Source organism: Lynx rufus, unplaced genomic scaffold, assembly GCF_022079265.1.
Source record: "Lynx rufus isolate CCGP_SWC_20201006 ecotype Redwood Valley unplaced genomic scaffold, mLynRuf1.p SCAF_16, whole genome shotgun sequence".
NCBI lineage: Eukaryota > Metazoa > Chordata > Mammalia > Carnivora > Felidae > Lynx > Lynx rufus.
In genome coordinates, this window is record NW_025814830.1 from 22,549,640 (window position 1) to 22,567,594 (window position 17,955).

The following is a 17,955-nucleotide window of genomic DNA, read 5'->3' on the forward strand; positions in this document are numbered from 1 at the left end:
AGACAGAACTGTGACCTCTCTGCATTGCGCAAGCATTGATGGTCGTCATCCGAAGGGAATTGTAGTTTTGGTCTCTGATCAGTTCAGGTATTGCTAACTTTCTCAGGCAATCTGAGTTGGTTTTCAGGAAGTGGGAGGTATAGCCTACTACCATTAATGACTGAAGAAAAGCAGCCACAACACAAATAAAACAATAGGGACTTGCCAAATTATCTCAGGTTTTTTAAAGTATATCATATTTTTTCTTCCCACCAAATTATCTTCCTGATTTTTTGGGTTTGGATACCATTTGAATCAGTTTTTATCCATGTACACATGATATGACTGAAAGGGTGAAGGAAAGTTGGACATCACTCAAAATAAACTGAATGGCAGAGGGAAGCCAAAAGTTCCACATAATCTATGGAATGAATAATTTATAAGGAAGTAGTCAAGAATAAATAGTGTATAGAAGTAAGCAAATTCACTGAAATATTCACACTGTATTTGTGTGTGATTCAGTATGTTTGAGATGGGCAGTTGCGATATTCCAGGATTACCATTTCCCCAGGGTGTTGGGAGTTCTAGTCACCTTAATTCGTTTCTTTTCTGAAATTGCAACCCTTCCTGTGGCTGAGGGGAGAAGATATAATTTTAGTTTGGGATTTAGATGTGTCTTCTGAATGTGGAGCTTTGTATTTTGTATAATTTTGGCTTAGTTTGGGTGAGACTTCCTTTCCATGAATTAAGGTTATATGTGACTTGGTCAGAATTCTATGTTCTGATAAGGAGCTAAGACTTAAATAGAACTTTTTTAGTTAGTATTAGATGGGGTGTTTACCACTTAGGTTTAGGTTTATAACTTTAATCATTCATGACAGTGTGTGCCCTCTAATATTTAGTCCCCACACTTAGAAATTTCATATTCATGGACATAGATGTTAATTTTCAGATTTGGTGACAGTTTGTGATAAGGTAGATAAGTGGAAGTTTCAGTAATTGATTCTGTAAAAAAACCTGGCTTGATGTTGTTAGCAAAACTGGTTATTAGAACAGATTTCTTAGGTTGGTTTAACATCATGCTGTTTATATTTCAGTCTGTTCAAAATGCTAGTATTCTGGTATAATATTGCCTCATTCCTAGCAAAATGAATTTAAGCTATGTAATTGTCAACTACTTTTACATTTTTATTTTTAGGAATTTCTACCTAATCTTAAAGGAGGTAGTAATTAGAATGAGATGGCCTGCTTTGCCCCCCCTGCTCATGGTAATGACTTCATAGACCATGTGCTGGATGCTAAATTAGAGAAATAATTCATTTCCACTTCAGATGTTCTTTGTTCTTTAAAGGATTTCTCAACAAAGGCAGCCTTTTGAGGCAAGTGTCAGTTTTACCACACTGAACATTTGTAATGCTGCTGTTTTGTGTGTTTTTCAGGATTGGGACGGCTGCCCTGGCGGTTCAGGTTGTAGGCAGCAACTGGCCCAAGCCCCACTATACTTTGCTGATTACAGGCCTGTGCCGTTTCCAGATTGTGCAGGTCTTGAAGGAGAAGCCATATCCTGTTGCCGAAGTGGAACAGTTGGACCGGCTTGAGGAATTTCCCAACACCTGTAAAACTAGGGAGGAGCTAGGAGAACTATCAGAACAGTTTTACAAATATGCAGTACAGGTGAGTTGCCCCTTTTAGTTTTTTCCTTAAAACTCCATTTTCTTCAATTCCTTTGCTGCCCTAAGACATGATGAATCTGTTGAGTGGTTGCAGTTTTAGGGCAGCGTATGTTTAAATGCTTTAGTAATATAATATATTGATTTCAATTTGCTTGTGTCTGTGATTGTACCTAAATCATTCTAGGAAATACTAGCCAACCCTGTCTATTTTTTCAAAGAGTATTTCTAGAGCTTTCCTTATAACTTGCAGTGTCTCCAAACCAGATGGTTCTTAAATCTAAATAATGCTAAAAATTAAAATATTGCACAAAAGCTATTTGTCACAAGAACATCTAGGTAGCAAATTATATAACTGTTGGCTCAGAAGTCAAGGCGACACTGAGATTGGCAGTAACTATGGAAGATGAAGTCTATGGTAGACTGATTTCTAAAATGGTTCAAGCCTTGATTAACTAGAATGCTGGAAGGCAAGCACATATTAGGGGTGCATTAAATATTTGACTTTTTAATTCTAGGTTTGAGTGTTTTGGTTAACTTTCAGTTGAACAGAAAGCTCCTCCCCTCACCCCATTTTATTTGGAACCTTATTGAAATATATCATAAAATGTAGTCTTCTACTTTCTGTTGGTGTCATCTAGTGGCTGTTACTGGCTCTGTGAGGATCAGGCAGAGTCTAAAGGTCTTAGTCATTGAAAAGACTGTGCTCACAGTGTCTGGCATTTGTACCTGAAGTGGCATTTGAAGCAACACACTTTTAGTATGGTGCACAATAGGAAGATAAAAAACTTGAAGCTATAATTTCTATGAGGACTGAAAGGTACAACCTACTCTGAACAAAGAAACTTCATTTTGAAGACTGGAATAAGTGATTATGCCAGTTAAGAAGGAGATGGAGGGAGAAAAGAGTGTGGAAATTCCTCAAAAAATTAAAAATAGAACTACCCTGTGACCCAGCAATTATACTACTAGGAATTTATCCAAAGGATACAAAAATGCTGATTCAAAGGGGCACATGCACCCCAATGTTTATAGCAGCACTATCAACAATAGGCAAATTATGGAAAGAGCCCAAATGTCCATCAACTGATGAATGGATTAAGATGTGGTATACATACACAATGGAATACTACTTGGCAATGAAAAACAATGAAATCTTGCCATTTGTAACAAAGTGGATGGAACTGGAGGGTATTATACTAAGCAAAATAAGTCAGAGAAAGACGTATGATTTCAGTCCTGTGTGGAATCTGAGAAACTTAACAGATGAACATTGGGAAAGGAAAGAAAAATAAGATAAAAACAAAGAGGGAGGCAAACCATAAGAGACTCTTAAATACAGAAGTAAACTGAGGGTTGATGGAAGGAGGTGGGTTAAATGGGTGATGGGCATTAAGGAGGGCACTTTTTGGGATGAGCACTGGGTGTCATATATAAGAGATGAGTCACTGGGTTCTATTCCTGAAAGACTACACTGAATGTTAACTAACCTGATAATGAAAAAAAAGGAAGGAGGTAGAGGGAGAAACAATTTTTTTTTTTTCTGGGTTATGCTCCCTGAGTCTTCATTCTTCTGTTAGACACAGCTTCATAGAGATTGAACTTTGCTTTTTACTTCTCCTCACTTTGAATCAACAGAAAAAATTTAGACAGGTAAAGATTTATAATGACATTAAAGGAATTTTTAGAGAGAAACATCATAATTTTACTGCTATCCTGCATCTAGTTTAATTTTTGGCTTGTCTTCTGATCTCAGTCCAAATTAAGTCATGTTTTGTTTTCCTGTCCATGTCTAATTTTCATATTAAGTATGTTTATAAATTTCATTGAGTTAGGGTATCATAATTTTATCCTTCCTCTTTTTAGACATTGAGGTTGCTTCCAATTAATACTTTTCTTTCATCTCCTACATTTCCTTTTATAGCCCTCCTTGGTAGACTTCTTCAATAACTTCCTGACCAGTCTCCTTCTGGTTTTTTTTTTTTTCTCTGACCCATCAGTTCTACGAAGTTTTGGACCTGCCTTTCCCCTGGAAAAAAAAGACTTTAATGAGTATGGGATAAAGTTTAAATTTCTTAGGATAACATTAAAGGTCTTCCTAATTCTATTTAATCCCATTTTAACCATCTTCTAGTCACACTGTTCATCAGAGTGCTTCGCAGTTTGTTGTTTCATGTCCCTTCTGTTCTCTCTGCGGTGAGTGCTCTTCCTTTTCTGAATTTTCAGATTTTATGCTTTCCCAACTCCTGTGGGCTCTTAGTGTTCCTTTGCCTGTGCTTCCACAGTCCTTTATATGATGCTTATCACATTGTATTGAAATTTATCTTCTAAGGTCTGTTTCCCCTACCAAACTTGAATTCATCCCTGCTGTAGCCATCCCATACTGAGCAGTACATTGTGTCTAACAAGTAGTTTGTGCTCAGTAAGTGCTTGCAAAATAAGTTTTAACTTTTATTTTCTTAAGATGAATTCTTAGGAGAAAGGGTCTTTAAATTTTATTATCTACTTCTCCCACCTGAATAACTTCATCATAACTGTGCTTTCATTCCCTTGATTCTAGGCAGGCAATGGATAGGTTCTTAAATTACAGTGCCTTTAGAAAGATTTGATTACTACTGGCCTAAGAAATCTTACCAGAGTTATTACTAAATGAGGATTTGGCATGTCATCTGTGAATTAGCCACTGTGGGCTAAGTTTTGCTACATAAAGTACTCGAAAATCTCAGCATACAATATTACAAAGGTATATTTCTCACTCATGCTTTATGCCTAAAACTAGAGCATGTGGTGATCTACCTGTTAGAGTCACTGAGGGACTCAAGAGGGGTAGACATTCATCTCAAAACATGCTGAGGCTGGAAAAGGAAATGTGGCAGATCTCTCAATGGTTTTAAATGCTTCTGCCCAGAAGGAGCTGTCACTCCCTCTCCCCCCGCCCCCCATTTCATGGATCAAGGCAAGACTCTCATGGATCAAGGCAAGACTCGTAGCCTCATTTGTATTCAGAGGAGGTGAGAAAGAGCAGTCCTGCCACATACCCAGAAGAAAAGTGGAATTTTTGTTAGTAACCTAAAGATTTCTTTCAAGGATATACCCTGGAAGTTGTTTTTATAAAAACCATTCACAGTCAGTGCTCAGATTCTACTTAATCCAAGTGTTCTACTAAAAAACAGTATTTCAACTGGTTAGCATAATAGCATCAGCTATGTTAAATTTCCAGAATTTGATAATTACACTGTGATTATGTAAGAGAATGCCCTTGTTCTTAAGAACAAAGGTCATGATGTCTGCCACTTACTTTAAAATGTTCAGTGGAGCGCCTGTGTGGCTCAATTGGTTGGATGTCTGGCTTTGGCTCAGGTCATGATCTCACAGTTCAAGTTGGGCTCTGTGCTGACAGCTCAGAACCTGGAACCTGCTTCGGATTCTGTGTCTCTCTCTCTATCCCTCCTTTGCTTGTGCATACGTACCCTCTCAAAAACAAATAAATGTTTAAAACAAATAAATAAAATGTTCAGCAAAAATGTGTGTGTGTGCATACGCTTAGAGAGAAAAAGGATAGTTTATTGTACTATTGTAAATTTTCTGTAGATTTTTATTTTTTTCAAAATAAAAAATAAAATCACAAATTTGCAAAACCTTTTAAACATTTGTATTATACACATTTGAGGACCATTTTTGCTTTTCAGTTCTGATTGATATTTTGAATGTACTTCTCTCTTTTCCTCTGAGGCCAGTAAAATGCCTAGATTTCTAGTAATCAGTGATCTTTCAAAAACAAAGACTCTGAGGCCTGAACATTAAACCTATATAGCAACTTGACATTTTAAATTCACAAGTAATACCAAATTTCATTAAAAAGACTTCTTTTTCCTTGTAGTTGGTGGAAATGTTGGATATGTCTGTCCCTGCAGTTGCTAAATTGAGACGCCTTTTAGATAGTCTTCCAAGGGAAGCATTACCAGACATTCTGACCTCAATTATTCGAACAAGCAACAAAGAGAAGCTCCAGGTACAATATTCCCTTCTTTAATACTAAGTTGTTTTTATTCAAGACAATAAATTTTGACCTTCAGTAAGAGATACTGGAGATTCACAGTAGTTGAAATGTTCTTATCCTAAAATTGACTTTTACTGATTGCTTTATATTTTTATATACTCAAGCAAGTCTTTTATTCACATTGTCAGTACTAGTAGTTTGTTAATTTATGGAAGAAGTTAAAGTGAAGAATAATTTTTAAAAATGGTAAATATATATTTTGTCTATTTTTAAACATGTGGACCTGTGACCTTTTCTTTGTGAATTGCCTGCTTTATTAGAATTCTTCATGATGTTTCTTACACAAAGCATCCCTGTGATGCAGTATCTATGATTTTCAGTTTCTATTTCTTTAGAGTGAAATGAGTTGTAAAGACACTCATTCTGCACTCACTAGATTCTGCATTTTCCCCCAAAATTGTAAGTTTTCTTGCATACTTACTTTTATAGTATTTTTAAGCAGTCTGTTTTGAATCTTCCTAGAACATTTAAGTTAGTTTTATTGAAACGTCCTTTATTTTATCAATTTATGCATTTATGTCTTAACAGTTATATAGCAAATCTAGCAAATTATAATAGTGAGTGCACCAAACAAAGAAAAGTGTATACACACCTACTCTAAACACAAAAATTCAGTTCAACTGATAGGAGCAGAAGAGTGCTGGGGTACCAGAGAGTAAGCTGGCTGTGGACGTCAGCAAGGATGTTTGGGGGAATGGAGAGTGTTAGTTACTCAGAGCATTAGCAGAGGTTGATTAAGAGTACTCGTGTTCTTTCATGAATGTAAAAATTTAATATTTTCAACCTAGAATCTGTTTAAACCTAATATGTAGACAACTATCTGGGTTTTAAGAGAATAATGCCAGAAAGAGTTCACATTAAATGTGTGTTTTGGGGCGCCCGGTGGCTTAGTTGGTTAAGTGTCTGAATCTTGATTTCAGCTCAGGTCATGATCTTAAAGTTTGTGAGTTTGAGCCACACATCAAGCTCTGTGCTGATAGTGCGGAGTCTGCTTGGGATTTTCTCTCTCCCTTTTTGTCCCTCCCCACCTCAAAACAAATGAATAAACTTAAAAAAAAAAATGTGTGTCCTTGCTGTTGGAACAATACACATGGCCTCATTTTTAAATGAAAAGTCAAGATTCCTTTTTTTTTAGGATTCTAGTGATTTAATAGAATTAATCTTGGTGTGTTGGCCCTAACTTAGCTGTGAGTATTGATATTTGTCTTTCTTACTTAATAATTTAAGTCATGACTCTGACTGCCTTGTTTTGGGAGCTTGTGTTTCTGAGAGATTCTGCTAATCGACTCATGTCCCCTTAGATTTTAGATGCTGTGAGTCTAGAGGAGCGGTTCAAGATGACCATACCGCTGCTTGTCAGACAAATTGAAGGCCTGAAATTGCTTCAGAAAACCAGAAAACACAAGCAAGATGATGATAAGAGGGTAAATATGTCCTTTAATTGTTTCTTTGTGTTTCCAGTTGTTTTTATGTGATGTGAGATTCAGTTTTTTTGAAGTAAAAAAAAAAAAAAATGGAATAAAGAAAGGAACAAAGAAAAAATTTCATTGGTTCTTAGCATCCAAGTTACGGATAGCATTTTGAATTTGGTGTGTGTTTCTAGTCCTGTTCCATGTCTGGATTTTGTTTTTAACATATTTTCTCATTTTCTGTTCTTGGTAAATTTGGGTAATCATTGAAAGGTATACTTTACTAAGCCATTTCTCTTTGCCAAACATTGTGTGTTGTTTCCAATGTTTTCTATATTTTAAAAGCGAAATAACTGATGAGTGTCTTTGAAAATAATTGGAGGGGGGAGTTGTACGTCTTACATTTCTTTTTTTTTTTTTAAGTTTTTGTTTTAACTCCAGTTAGTTAATGTACAGTGTAATGGTAGCTTCAGGTGTACAATACAGTGATTCGCTGCCACTCCCATACAGTCCCCTGGGGCTCGTCACAACAAGTGCCCTCCTTAATCCCCATCACCTATTTCCCTCATCCCTCCCACCACCTCCCCCTTTTAACCATCATTTAAGAGTCTGTTTCTTGGTTTGCCTCTCTCTCTTTTTTCCCCTCCCTTTGTTTGTTTGTTTTGTTTCTTAAAGTCCACATATGAATGAAATCATATGGTATTTGTCTTTCTATGACTGATGTATTTCACTAAGCGTTGTACTCCCTAGGTCCATCCATGTCATTGCCAATGGCAAGATTTCATTCTTTGTTATGGCTGAGTAATACTCCATTGTGTGTGTGCACATGTGTGTATACATATATATGTGTATACATGTATATGCCTGTGTATATATGTGTATGCATACACAAATTCTTGATCCATTCATTTGTGGATGGATACTTGGGCTGCTTCCATAATTTGGCTATTTTAAATAATGATGCTTTAAACATCAGGGTGCATGTATCCCTTTGAATTATCCCTTTGAATTAGTATTTTTGTATTCTTTGGGTAGATGCCTAGTAATACAGTTGCTGGATCTTAGGGTAGTTCTATGTTTAACTTTTTGCAGTACCTCCATACTGTTTCCACAGTGGCTGCACTGCACCAGTTTGCATTCCCACCAACAGTGCCTGAGGGTTCCTTTCTCTCCACATTTTCACCAATGGCTTGTTGTTTTTTGAGTTTTTGATTTTAGCTATTCTGATAGGTGTAGGGTGTTATCTCATTGGAGGTTTTTTGTTTTTGTTTTTGTTTTTGATTCTGTTTTTGTTTTTTTTTGGGCTCTCACACTTCACCTCCCTGGTGCAGCAGGCTAGATGGGCTGGAGGTATGCCCTCAGTGGACTGGAGAGTCCTCAGGATCCTACCTCAGCAAGGGAGCAGCACCGGCCATCACCTTCATTGCACTCTCATATAGTTTTGACTTGCGTTTACCTGTTGATCAGTGATGTTGAGCATCTTTTCATGTGTCTGTTGACCATCTGTATGTGTTTGTAGAAATGTCTATTCGTGTTTCTGCCCATGTTTTAAGTGGATTATTTGTTTTGGGGTTTTATAAGTTATTTTGGATAATAACCCTTTTATTTATTTACTTATTTTTTATTACTATTTTTTTTAACATTTATTTATTTTCAAGAGACGGAGAGACAGAGAGTGAGCAGGCGATGGGCAGAGAGAGGAGTCACAAAATCCAAAGTAAGCTCCAGGCTCTGAGCTGTCAACAGAGCCTGATGCAGGGCTTGAACTCACGAGCTGTGAGGTTATGACCTGAGCTTAAGTTGGACACTTAACCAACTGAGCCACCTAGATGCCCCTGGATAATAACCCTTTATCATATATGTCATTTGCAAATACCTTCTCCCATTCCATAGATTGCCTTTTAGTTTTGTTGATTGTTTCTTTCACTGTGCAGATTTTTATTTTGACGTAGTCCTAGTAGTTTATTTTTGCTTTTGTTTCTCTTGACTCAGGAAACATATCTAGAAAGAAGTTGCTACAGCAGATGTCAAAGAAGTTACTGCTGATTTTTATGATTTCAGGGTTCACATTTAGCTCTTTAATCCATTTTTAATTAATTTTTATATATGGTATAAGAAAGTGATCCAGTTTCATTCTTTCATATGTTGCTGTCCAGTTTTCCCAGTACCATTTTTTGAAGAGACTGTGTTTTTTCTATTATATAGCTTTTTCTGCTTTTTTGAAGATTAATTGACCATATAGTTGTGGGTTCATGTCTGGTTTTCTGTTCTGTTCTATTGATCTATGTGTCTGGAATTGTGATGCCTCCAGCTTCACTTTTCTTTTTCAAGATTGCTCTGGCTATTTAGAGTCTTTTGTGGTTCCATACAAATTTAAAATTTTTCTAGCTATGTGAAAATATGCTGTTGGTATTTTGATAGGGATTGTGTTAAATGTGTAGATTGCTTTGGGTGGTATAGACATTTTAGCAATATGTGTTCTTCCAATCCATGAGAATGGAATGTCTTTACATTTCTTTGTGTCATCTTCAATTTCTTTCATCAGTGTTTTATAGTTTTCAGAGTATAGGTCTTTTTACCTTTTTGGTTAGGTCTATTTCTAGGTGTCTTACGGTTTTTGGTACAATTGTAAATGGAATTAATTCCTTAATTTCTCTTTCTGCTGCTTTATTTTTGGTGTATAGAAATGCAGCAGGTTTCTGTACATTGATTTTGTATCCTGTGACTTCACCAAATTCATTCATGGTTCTAGTGGCTTTTTGGTACAGTCTTTCAGTTTTTCTATGTATAATATCATGTCATCTGCAGATAGTGCAAGTTTTACTTCCTCCTTGCCAATTTAGATTCCTTTTATTTCTTTTTGTTGTCTGATTGCTGTGGCTAGGACTTCCAGTACTATATTGAATAAAAATGGTGAGAGTGGACATCCCTGTCTTGTTCCTGACTGTAGAGGAAGAGCTCTCAGTTTTTCCCCATTGAGGATGATACTAGCTATTGGTTTTTCATGTATGGACTTAATTATGTTGAGGTATGTTCACTCCAGACCTACTTTGTTAAAAGATTTTATCACTAGTGGATGTTGTACTTTGACAAATGCCTTTTCTGCATCCACTGAAATGATCTATAACTTAAAAAAAATAGTATTAAGAATACTACAAAATTGTTTCCTAGGAGGACTGTATCACTATGTTTTACCATAATTTAGCTGACTTTTTTGCTTTTAACTTATAAAAATTTTTGTTTTCATTTAGTCCAACTATGTAAGTCTTTTTCTGTCTTCTAAGCTTAGAGTCCTCTATCCTCCAGTGATTTGACAAATACCCACTTTTAGTTTACCTTTTACTGATTTTTAACTCAACAGTATTATAAATAATTCTTCACTTCTCCATTGATTTGTGATACATTCATTATCATACATTACATTTATATGAGGTCTGTCTGAAGTCTACCTTGAGCTATCAGTTTTACTTTTGTTATGTGTGGGCAGAGTTAAGATCAAGAAAATATATTTGATGTGGACAAGAGTGGAAATGATAGTTCTCTGAAGGCTGTTGGAAAGTAAGTGAAAGGTTGAGAATAATGTTAGATTTGATGGTCATCAGCGCAGAAGTGTTCCTTCATCAGAAAGAATACATTATTGAGAAAGAAGGATTCCTCACTGATGGGACTAAGGAAAGGAGCAGAAAATAGGCTGGAGGAGAACGATGACAGAAACAGGAGTAGCCTGTCTGGTGTTTGTGTTTCAGGACATAATGGCATAATGCCGTTTAAAACAAAAAGCAGAAATGTGAATTATTTCTGGTTTGAGATCAGATCATTAATTTAGTTATCCATTTTGTGTAGAAAGACAAACCAGTGCACACTCTGTCTTGGCAGACACAGAGAACTGCAGCTTCTTATCCATTAAGTGTTACCGTTGCTTAAGGAGACAAGTGTTCAGAATTGCTCCAGAAAATGATCACCCAGGTGACAGTTACTTGAAAATGTAGGAATCAGAGGGTGATATTTGGAGTTAAGCCTAAAACTTTCTCTGCCTATTCCCTTAAGAGTTGAAAGGCACTTTCTTGTAGCTGGGAAAAAAACTGCACAAAAAAGTACTTTTGTTTCAATGATGAAAAAATTAATGTGCTTTTTAAAACTCTCATTTAAAAATTTTTTTATTTTCTTTTTTTTATTTTTTATTTTTTAATTTTTTTTTCAACGTTTTTATTTATTTTTGGGACAGAGAGAGACAGAGCATGAACGGGAGAGGGGCAGAGAGAGAGGGAGACACAGAATCGGAAACAGGCTCCAGGCTCCGAGCCATCAGCCCAGAGCCTGACGCGGGGCTCGAACTCACGGACCGCGAGATCGTGACCTGGCTGAAGTCAGATGCTTAACCGACTGCGCCACCCAGGCGCCCCAAAATTTTTTTTTATTTTCATTTAATATTTCATTAAAAAATATTTTGTCTGCTATTATGTAGGCTAAAAGTATATATTTAATATTTTTGTTTTTATAAAGTTGTATTTTTATTTGTGTTCTTAATGTTTTATATTTGAATGTATTAAATAAGTAATAGTTTAAAAAATAAATTCCCAGGCTTTTAAATTAAATACCAGTGTATCATTTTGCTCCAGTGATGGCTGGTGTTTATTCATGATATTATTGAGTTGAGAATTTCAAAAGAGCATTTTAGAAGTTTTAAAATATGATACAGATCGTGGAGAAAGAGAACACAAAATAAAACCATTTGACTTGGCACAGAAGATGGTTGTTGGATTTCAAAGCACAATTTCTCAACATAGTGGAGATAAAGGCCAAAGTACAAAATAGAGATTATGGAAGTAATTCATGAGGATGGGGAAATAGTGGTCAAAGCCACTTGTTGGAAAAGCAGAACTTCGCAAGAAGGGATGTAAATAGTGTGTAGTTAAGTGATGTAGGTAAGATAAAGTATTTGCAAGGAGGAAGACTTTTCTGTGTATTGGAGACAAAGAGAACAGAGCCAATGGTGGAAACGTTAAAGATGTTAGAAAGAAATTTTGTAATCTAGGAGGAAAAATGGAATTTATTCTGTTGCTGATTGGTAAGTAGTAATATAATCAAGAAAGTAGTGGCTATAATAGTAGCTCAAAGAAAAATAATTTCTAGATGTTTTCATTATTTCTAGTAGCCAGCTCTTGAATTTTTTCTTATTGTAATATAAGCATATACTAAAGAATCATGTCCATTTTATGTTGATCCCCTTTTTTAAATTCTACTGCTTCCATATGTGCTTGTGTCTCTTGGTTATCATTCTGGACTTAGTTCCTAAAGATGTAGACCCTAACCATGAAAATGTTATTCGGCACCAGTTATAATCTTGTGTGTAACTAGGTACCTCGTTTCCAATTTATTTTAACACATAGTTTTACTCTTCTACTTTCTACTTTAGGTTATAGCAATACGTCCTATTAGAAGGATTACACACATCCCAGGTGCCTTAGAAGATGAGGATGAGGATGAAGATCATGATGACATTGTCATGCTAGAGAAAAAAATACAAACATCCAGTATGCCAGAGCAGGCCCACAAAGTCTGTGTCAAAGAGATAAAAAGGTAAATTGAAGCTAAAAAGAAGCTATTCATTCATTGGCACTTTCATTTTGCTTATTAATAAATATTAAAAATTATTGGTCATGGAAACTTGAAACTGCTTCTTTGGATCACAAACTGAAAGCTGAGTTATTTGTTTTATATTCTTTGATCTTTCTCCTTTTCTTATATTTAGTATAGTCATAAACCACCACTCATTTTATCTTTCCTTTGTCAATTCTTATCTTTCATGGTTTTCCAAATTGTCAGATTAGAGCTGTGATCTGTAGAATCTTCAGGTTATCCCTCTTCATTCCTCAACTGGAAACTGATTTTTAAAGGATTCTTAATACTCCTGAATTAACATCAACTTCCCTAATCTTTTTCTCAGTGGCTGAGTGTTAAGTGGTACATCGCTTCCACCTCATATGCTGTCAATATGATCACTATTGTTAACTGCTTTTTCATTGTCTTAAATATGGGCTGTGCTTTGTTTAGACACAATGTTCAGTTGGCACTGTGCTCTTCACATGTTACTTTTTTCTTCTTTAGAAAGAAGATTGTAAACCCTAGAGGGCAGGGACTATCAGTTTCTCTTTGCATAAGAAAGTACACAGAAACCTTGATGACATCATAGGGTACATGAATAATCTCAGGGGTAAATAGAAAACCAACTTTTTCTTTATGTACTTGAAACATTATAATTGTGTTGCATTTTCTTTTATTAGTGAATTATAATGAACCTAATTGAATGCTCAGTAACAAAAGATTGGACTCTGGGTTCACAGATAAGAAGATTAGTTGTAGTTGAGGGATATTTTACATTCACTGGCATTGGTTAATAAATGAGGAACATTTTTTGTGGGCAAAATACTTTGTTAAATACTGCATATATTATGGAAGTTGTATTTTTAGTTAAATATCTGATGTTAGCTTGTTTTTACAAGATAATTTTATCTCTGATTCCAAAAAAAGTAAATAATTGTTGTGTTATGCATGATTAGGCACTTAACTCTTACTGTGAGAAGTAAATCAGGTAAGTGTGACTTGAGACTCCCCCTGCGAGATACTGATACTGATAAGGTTGAATTTCCAGGATAGAATCAGATACAGTGTTCCCTCCCCCACTTCCCCAGTTTGCAGGGATCTGTTTAATTTTGTTCCATAAGTACTTCACAAAACAAAATAACTAGTTTTTTTTTTTAATGTTGCCAGATTTCTTAAATCAATTATTCATGATATATCTGACCCAGAAACGGAGATATATATGCTGGATTTTTGTGTTTTTTATGGAATTCTTCTATGTTGTGTAACATTTTGCTATGTATTCTTTCCCCATAGACTCAAAAAAATGCCTCAGTCGATGCCAGAATATGCTCTGACTAGAAATTATTTAGAACTTATGGTGGAACTTCCTTGGAACAAAAGTACAACTGGTAAGCCAACAAAGTAACAGCCTTTGCAGTCTGATTGTCATTCAGAAAGCTCATGTAGATTCTATTGAAATATCATTGATTATCTTACTGTTACTGTAGTTCTAGATGTATTTAGGCAGTGAACTTGTGTCATCTAGGTCTTGGGATCAAACAGGAAAAGAAGGTGCTACATGAAAGTGCCTTTTGCCTGATTTTAGAGAAAATAGGATTTTCTATAAGAGTGATATAAGTGTTTCTCAATACCAATAGCCAATCAGAAGATAAACTTTTACATCTAAAGAAATAGTTACATATAGTTACGTACTAGAACAGTTGTACCATTTGGAATCTTATTTTTCTCATATAAAAACCTATTAAATTTAAACTCTTTTTATCCTTCTGTCCTTCGTTAGACCTGTTTTCTTTCCTGTGTATTTGCTATTTTATCTTGGGATGAGAAATACACTGTATTTAGATGCTCTATTGTTAAATTTACATACAAGGTCTGCTGAATTCAACAGTGGATTGATTACCTGAACTGCTGTTGGCATAGGAGTAGCTGTATGATTGACTTGTGAAAATTTAAAGATTTATTATCCTGGCTAGTAAAATTCTTACATTTAAAAAAGACGCTAGAGATTTTTTTAAATGTTTGCTCTAAAACACACATTTGTGCCCCCACATAAGATATGCTATACATGCCAGATTACAGGATGTTGAATTTTTAATATTAAAAAATACTTGCTTATTAACCTACAGAGGACCATTCTTTCTGGTATTGATAACTTAAAAAAAAATTTTCCCCTCAAAGAGGGCCCAGAATAAAGCACCTTTGTGTTAGATTAACTATGCCAGGACAATGTTAAGGTTAAAGTAGTTCCTTTCTTAATCATTTTTTTGGAAAGGATCATCTAACACATTTTTAATGTGTATGGCTAGGTACTAAGATGAAATTGACCTAATCATCTTCCCTTTATTTTGACTACCCTTAGATTTCAATCATATTACAGTTCTTAGGTTCTTGTTGTAGAAAGCAGTTACATTCTGGGTTATGCTAATTATTCCTTCATGGATACTCCGTAACTTTGTGTTTATCCCATTCTCTAGATTTTGGGTTTTTTCCTAAGTTTTTCTCTCTGTTTGAATGTTTGTCTATAAAATTAAAAAGCTAATTCATATTTGTTCTCTCTTAAATTCTGAGAATCTGTAAATTTTCACTAGATTAAATCAGGTTGCACTAGTGAACTATAGAAGAAATTTTTTAGAAGCAATTTTGCTTTACTTTCCAGTTTTATTGTGGTGTAATTGATAAACAGTAAACTGTACATCTATAATATGTGCATTCTGATAAGTTTTCACATATGTATGTATCTGTAATACCATCACCGTAATTAAGATAGTGAACATACCCATCGCCTCCTAAATTTTCTCATGCTTCCCTAATTCCTCCCTCTCTCCCTCCTTTTCGTCCTCATCCCCAAACAACCACTATAGATCAGTTCATATTTTCAAAACTGTTACACACATGGAATGACATAGCATGTACTCGCTTTTTCTGATTCTTTCAGCATTAGAGGTTCATCCATGTTGCTGCATAGATTAATAATTTGTGTATGCGTTTACGTGTCAGGAACATTGAGGTTGTTTCCAGTTTTTTGGCTCCTATATATAGAGCTGTTATGTTACCATACTAATAAATTTATTTCTTATATCATATTTGCATAACAACATTGCCTTCTAGTTGAAAGTGCTTTACCAAACTGCAGCTGAATTTCTTGGTTTAATTCTTAATTCAAAAATATTTTTTGTATTTTTTGGAAACTCCATAGTGAGATGAATGCCGGAGAGCATGGGGTCCCATTGAATCAGCCTCTCTTTGTGCCACATGATCAATTTGAGATCAGCTGTTGGTCTGGATCTAGCTGGGCTGTGGGGAGGTCCATTTTATTTCTGGTAGGCTTCTGTTCACTCGGTGCCTATTTTTTTAAGTGAAGTGGTCCTATTCTGGAGAGGGCTCTGCTGCCTGTTAGTTTAGACCTGGGAAAGAAAGTTACATTTCAACTTTGTGTTGTTTAACTGCTGCCGTTTTGTTTCACCTGCCAAGCTTCCATGTTGATATATATTTGATAGGTATTTGTCATTGATGCGGTCGTGACAATTTTCAAACCCTGCTATTTTTTCTTGACAGTAGGACGAGTGCACAGTCTGAAGAGCATCTAGATAACTTGGTAATCCTAGGGGCCTTATTTTGAAATTTTGGTATTCTCTCAGTAACATTTTTCTGTGCTTCAGGATTTATTTTAACTAATGACTTAGGAGAAATGCAGGGTGCATATAGTAGATATAGTATAATGGCCTGAATATTAAAATTGCAATTTGATTAATTGCCATTAGTAGCTTAGTGAGTTGCTTCCAGCTTCCTCCCCTCTCCACTTGTCCTATTTAAAAACTGAACTTAATTAATAATCAGGAATTTTTACCAAGCTTATACAGTATAATTGTATAGGTTTCGGAGCAAAATGTTTATTTGAATACAAGAGTGCTGACTCCTTTACTGAAATAAACAAAATATAAAAATGGGACAAAGCTGTTATTATTTTCACAACTAGGGAAGGAGGCCACCCACATGCCAGAAACTTTTCATCGTTTAGTATTCTAGCAGAGAACTGAAGATGCATAAATTGTGGTATAAAAGGAAGTGTGTTGTGGGGTGCCTGGGTGGCGCAGTCAGTTAAGCGTCCGACTTCAGCCAGGTCACGATCTCGCGGTCCGTGAGTTCGAGCCCCGCGTCGGGCTCTGGGCTGATGGCTCAGAGCCTGGAGCCTGTTTCCGATTCTGTGTCTTCCTCTCTGTCTGCCTCTCGCCCGTTCATGCTCTGTCTCTCTCTGTCCCAAAAATAAATAAACGTTGAAAAAAAAAAAATTAAAAAAAAAAAAAAAAGGAAGTGTGTTGAACTTTTAAACCATTTCTGTATGGAATTAGATTTAAATAATTATTATGAGTGTGGTTATAAAACCGTGAAAATGTCTTTCATAATTTTTGAAAGAGAAGCTTACCTAAGTAGCAATCCTCAAAAGCAGAAAGGAAAGATTTGAAGGAAAGAAGTTTCCTAATTTTCTCATCTTGAATAGAAAGAGCCAGTAGATACTATTTAAGTCTTTCAGTTGTAAATAGAGAAATATATGTTCAGGTAAGTTTTAAATTTTTTACATGTGTTATTACAAGTATTATTTTACATGTATTATTCAAAATAGGAAGCATGTATTCTAAGCCATTAAAAAGAATAATCAGAAAAAAACGTATCCTATATAGAAAAGACACAATAATTTATATAGCATAGAAATTGTCTTCCTTAAAAGTTTGAGGAACTTTTAAAAATTGTCTTCACTTGTCATGTTTCTTAGAAAAACTTCCTTCAGAATATCATCATTTTTTTCTAAATTGCATGGAATTCTGTTCTTAAACTAGTAAATGTTAATTAGGGGTGAGTGTTACATTATAACAAGTGACAAAATGGTACAAAATGACATTTTGATGGAAAGTTTTTCTTATGCATGGTGATGTAATAAATATGTTGATAACATAATGTTAAACTTTTTTGCATAACTAAAATAAATCTCACTGGGACTTAGTAGATTATTCTTAATAGATCTGGTTTATTAGCATTTTAATATTTAGAGCTATACAAAATGGAATTGGTCTGAAGTTTTCTTTTGTGTTTGCTGTGGTAGGTTTTTAGAGTCTGGGTTAGCAGTGCCTAACAGTTGGAAAACTTCCTGTCATTTATTCATGTGTTTGTTAGTTGGAGTCTGAAGCTAGGAAAGGGGGAAGAAATTTTGTTTTTCCCTTTCCAAATCACTCAGCCT

General features: G+C 35.2%; 1 protein-coding gene across 2 annotated transcripts in view; it reads left to right on the plus strand.

Annotated features, from left to right (window-relative positions):
- Positions 1-17,955, plus strand: part of LONP2 (lon peptidase 2, peroxisomal) — a 111,095-nt gene that overhangs the window by 5,362 nt on the left and 87,778 nt on the right. For both annotated transcript variants that reach the window (XM_047078361.1, XM_047078360.1), the window contains exons 2-6: positions 1,419-1,653; positions 5,530-5,661; positions 7,011-7,133; positions 12,535-12,698; positions 14,016-14,110. In XM_047078361.1, the coding sequence (XP_046934317.1) occupies positions 1,419-1,653; positions 5,530-5,661; positions 7,011-7,133; positions 12,535-12,698; positions 14,016-14,110 (749 nt within the window). The remainder of the gene's footprint in view (positions 1-1,418; positions 1,654-5,529; positions 5,662-7,010; positions 7,134-12,534; positions 12,699-14,015; positions 14,111-17,955) is intronic.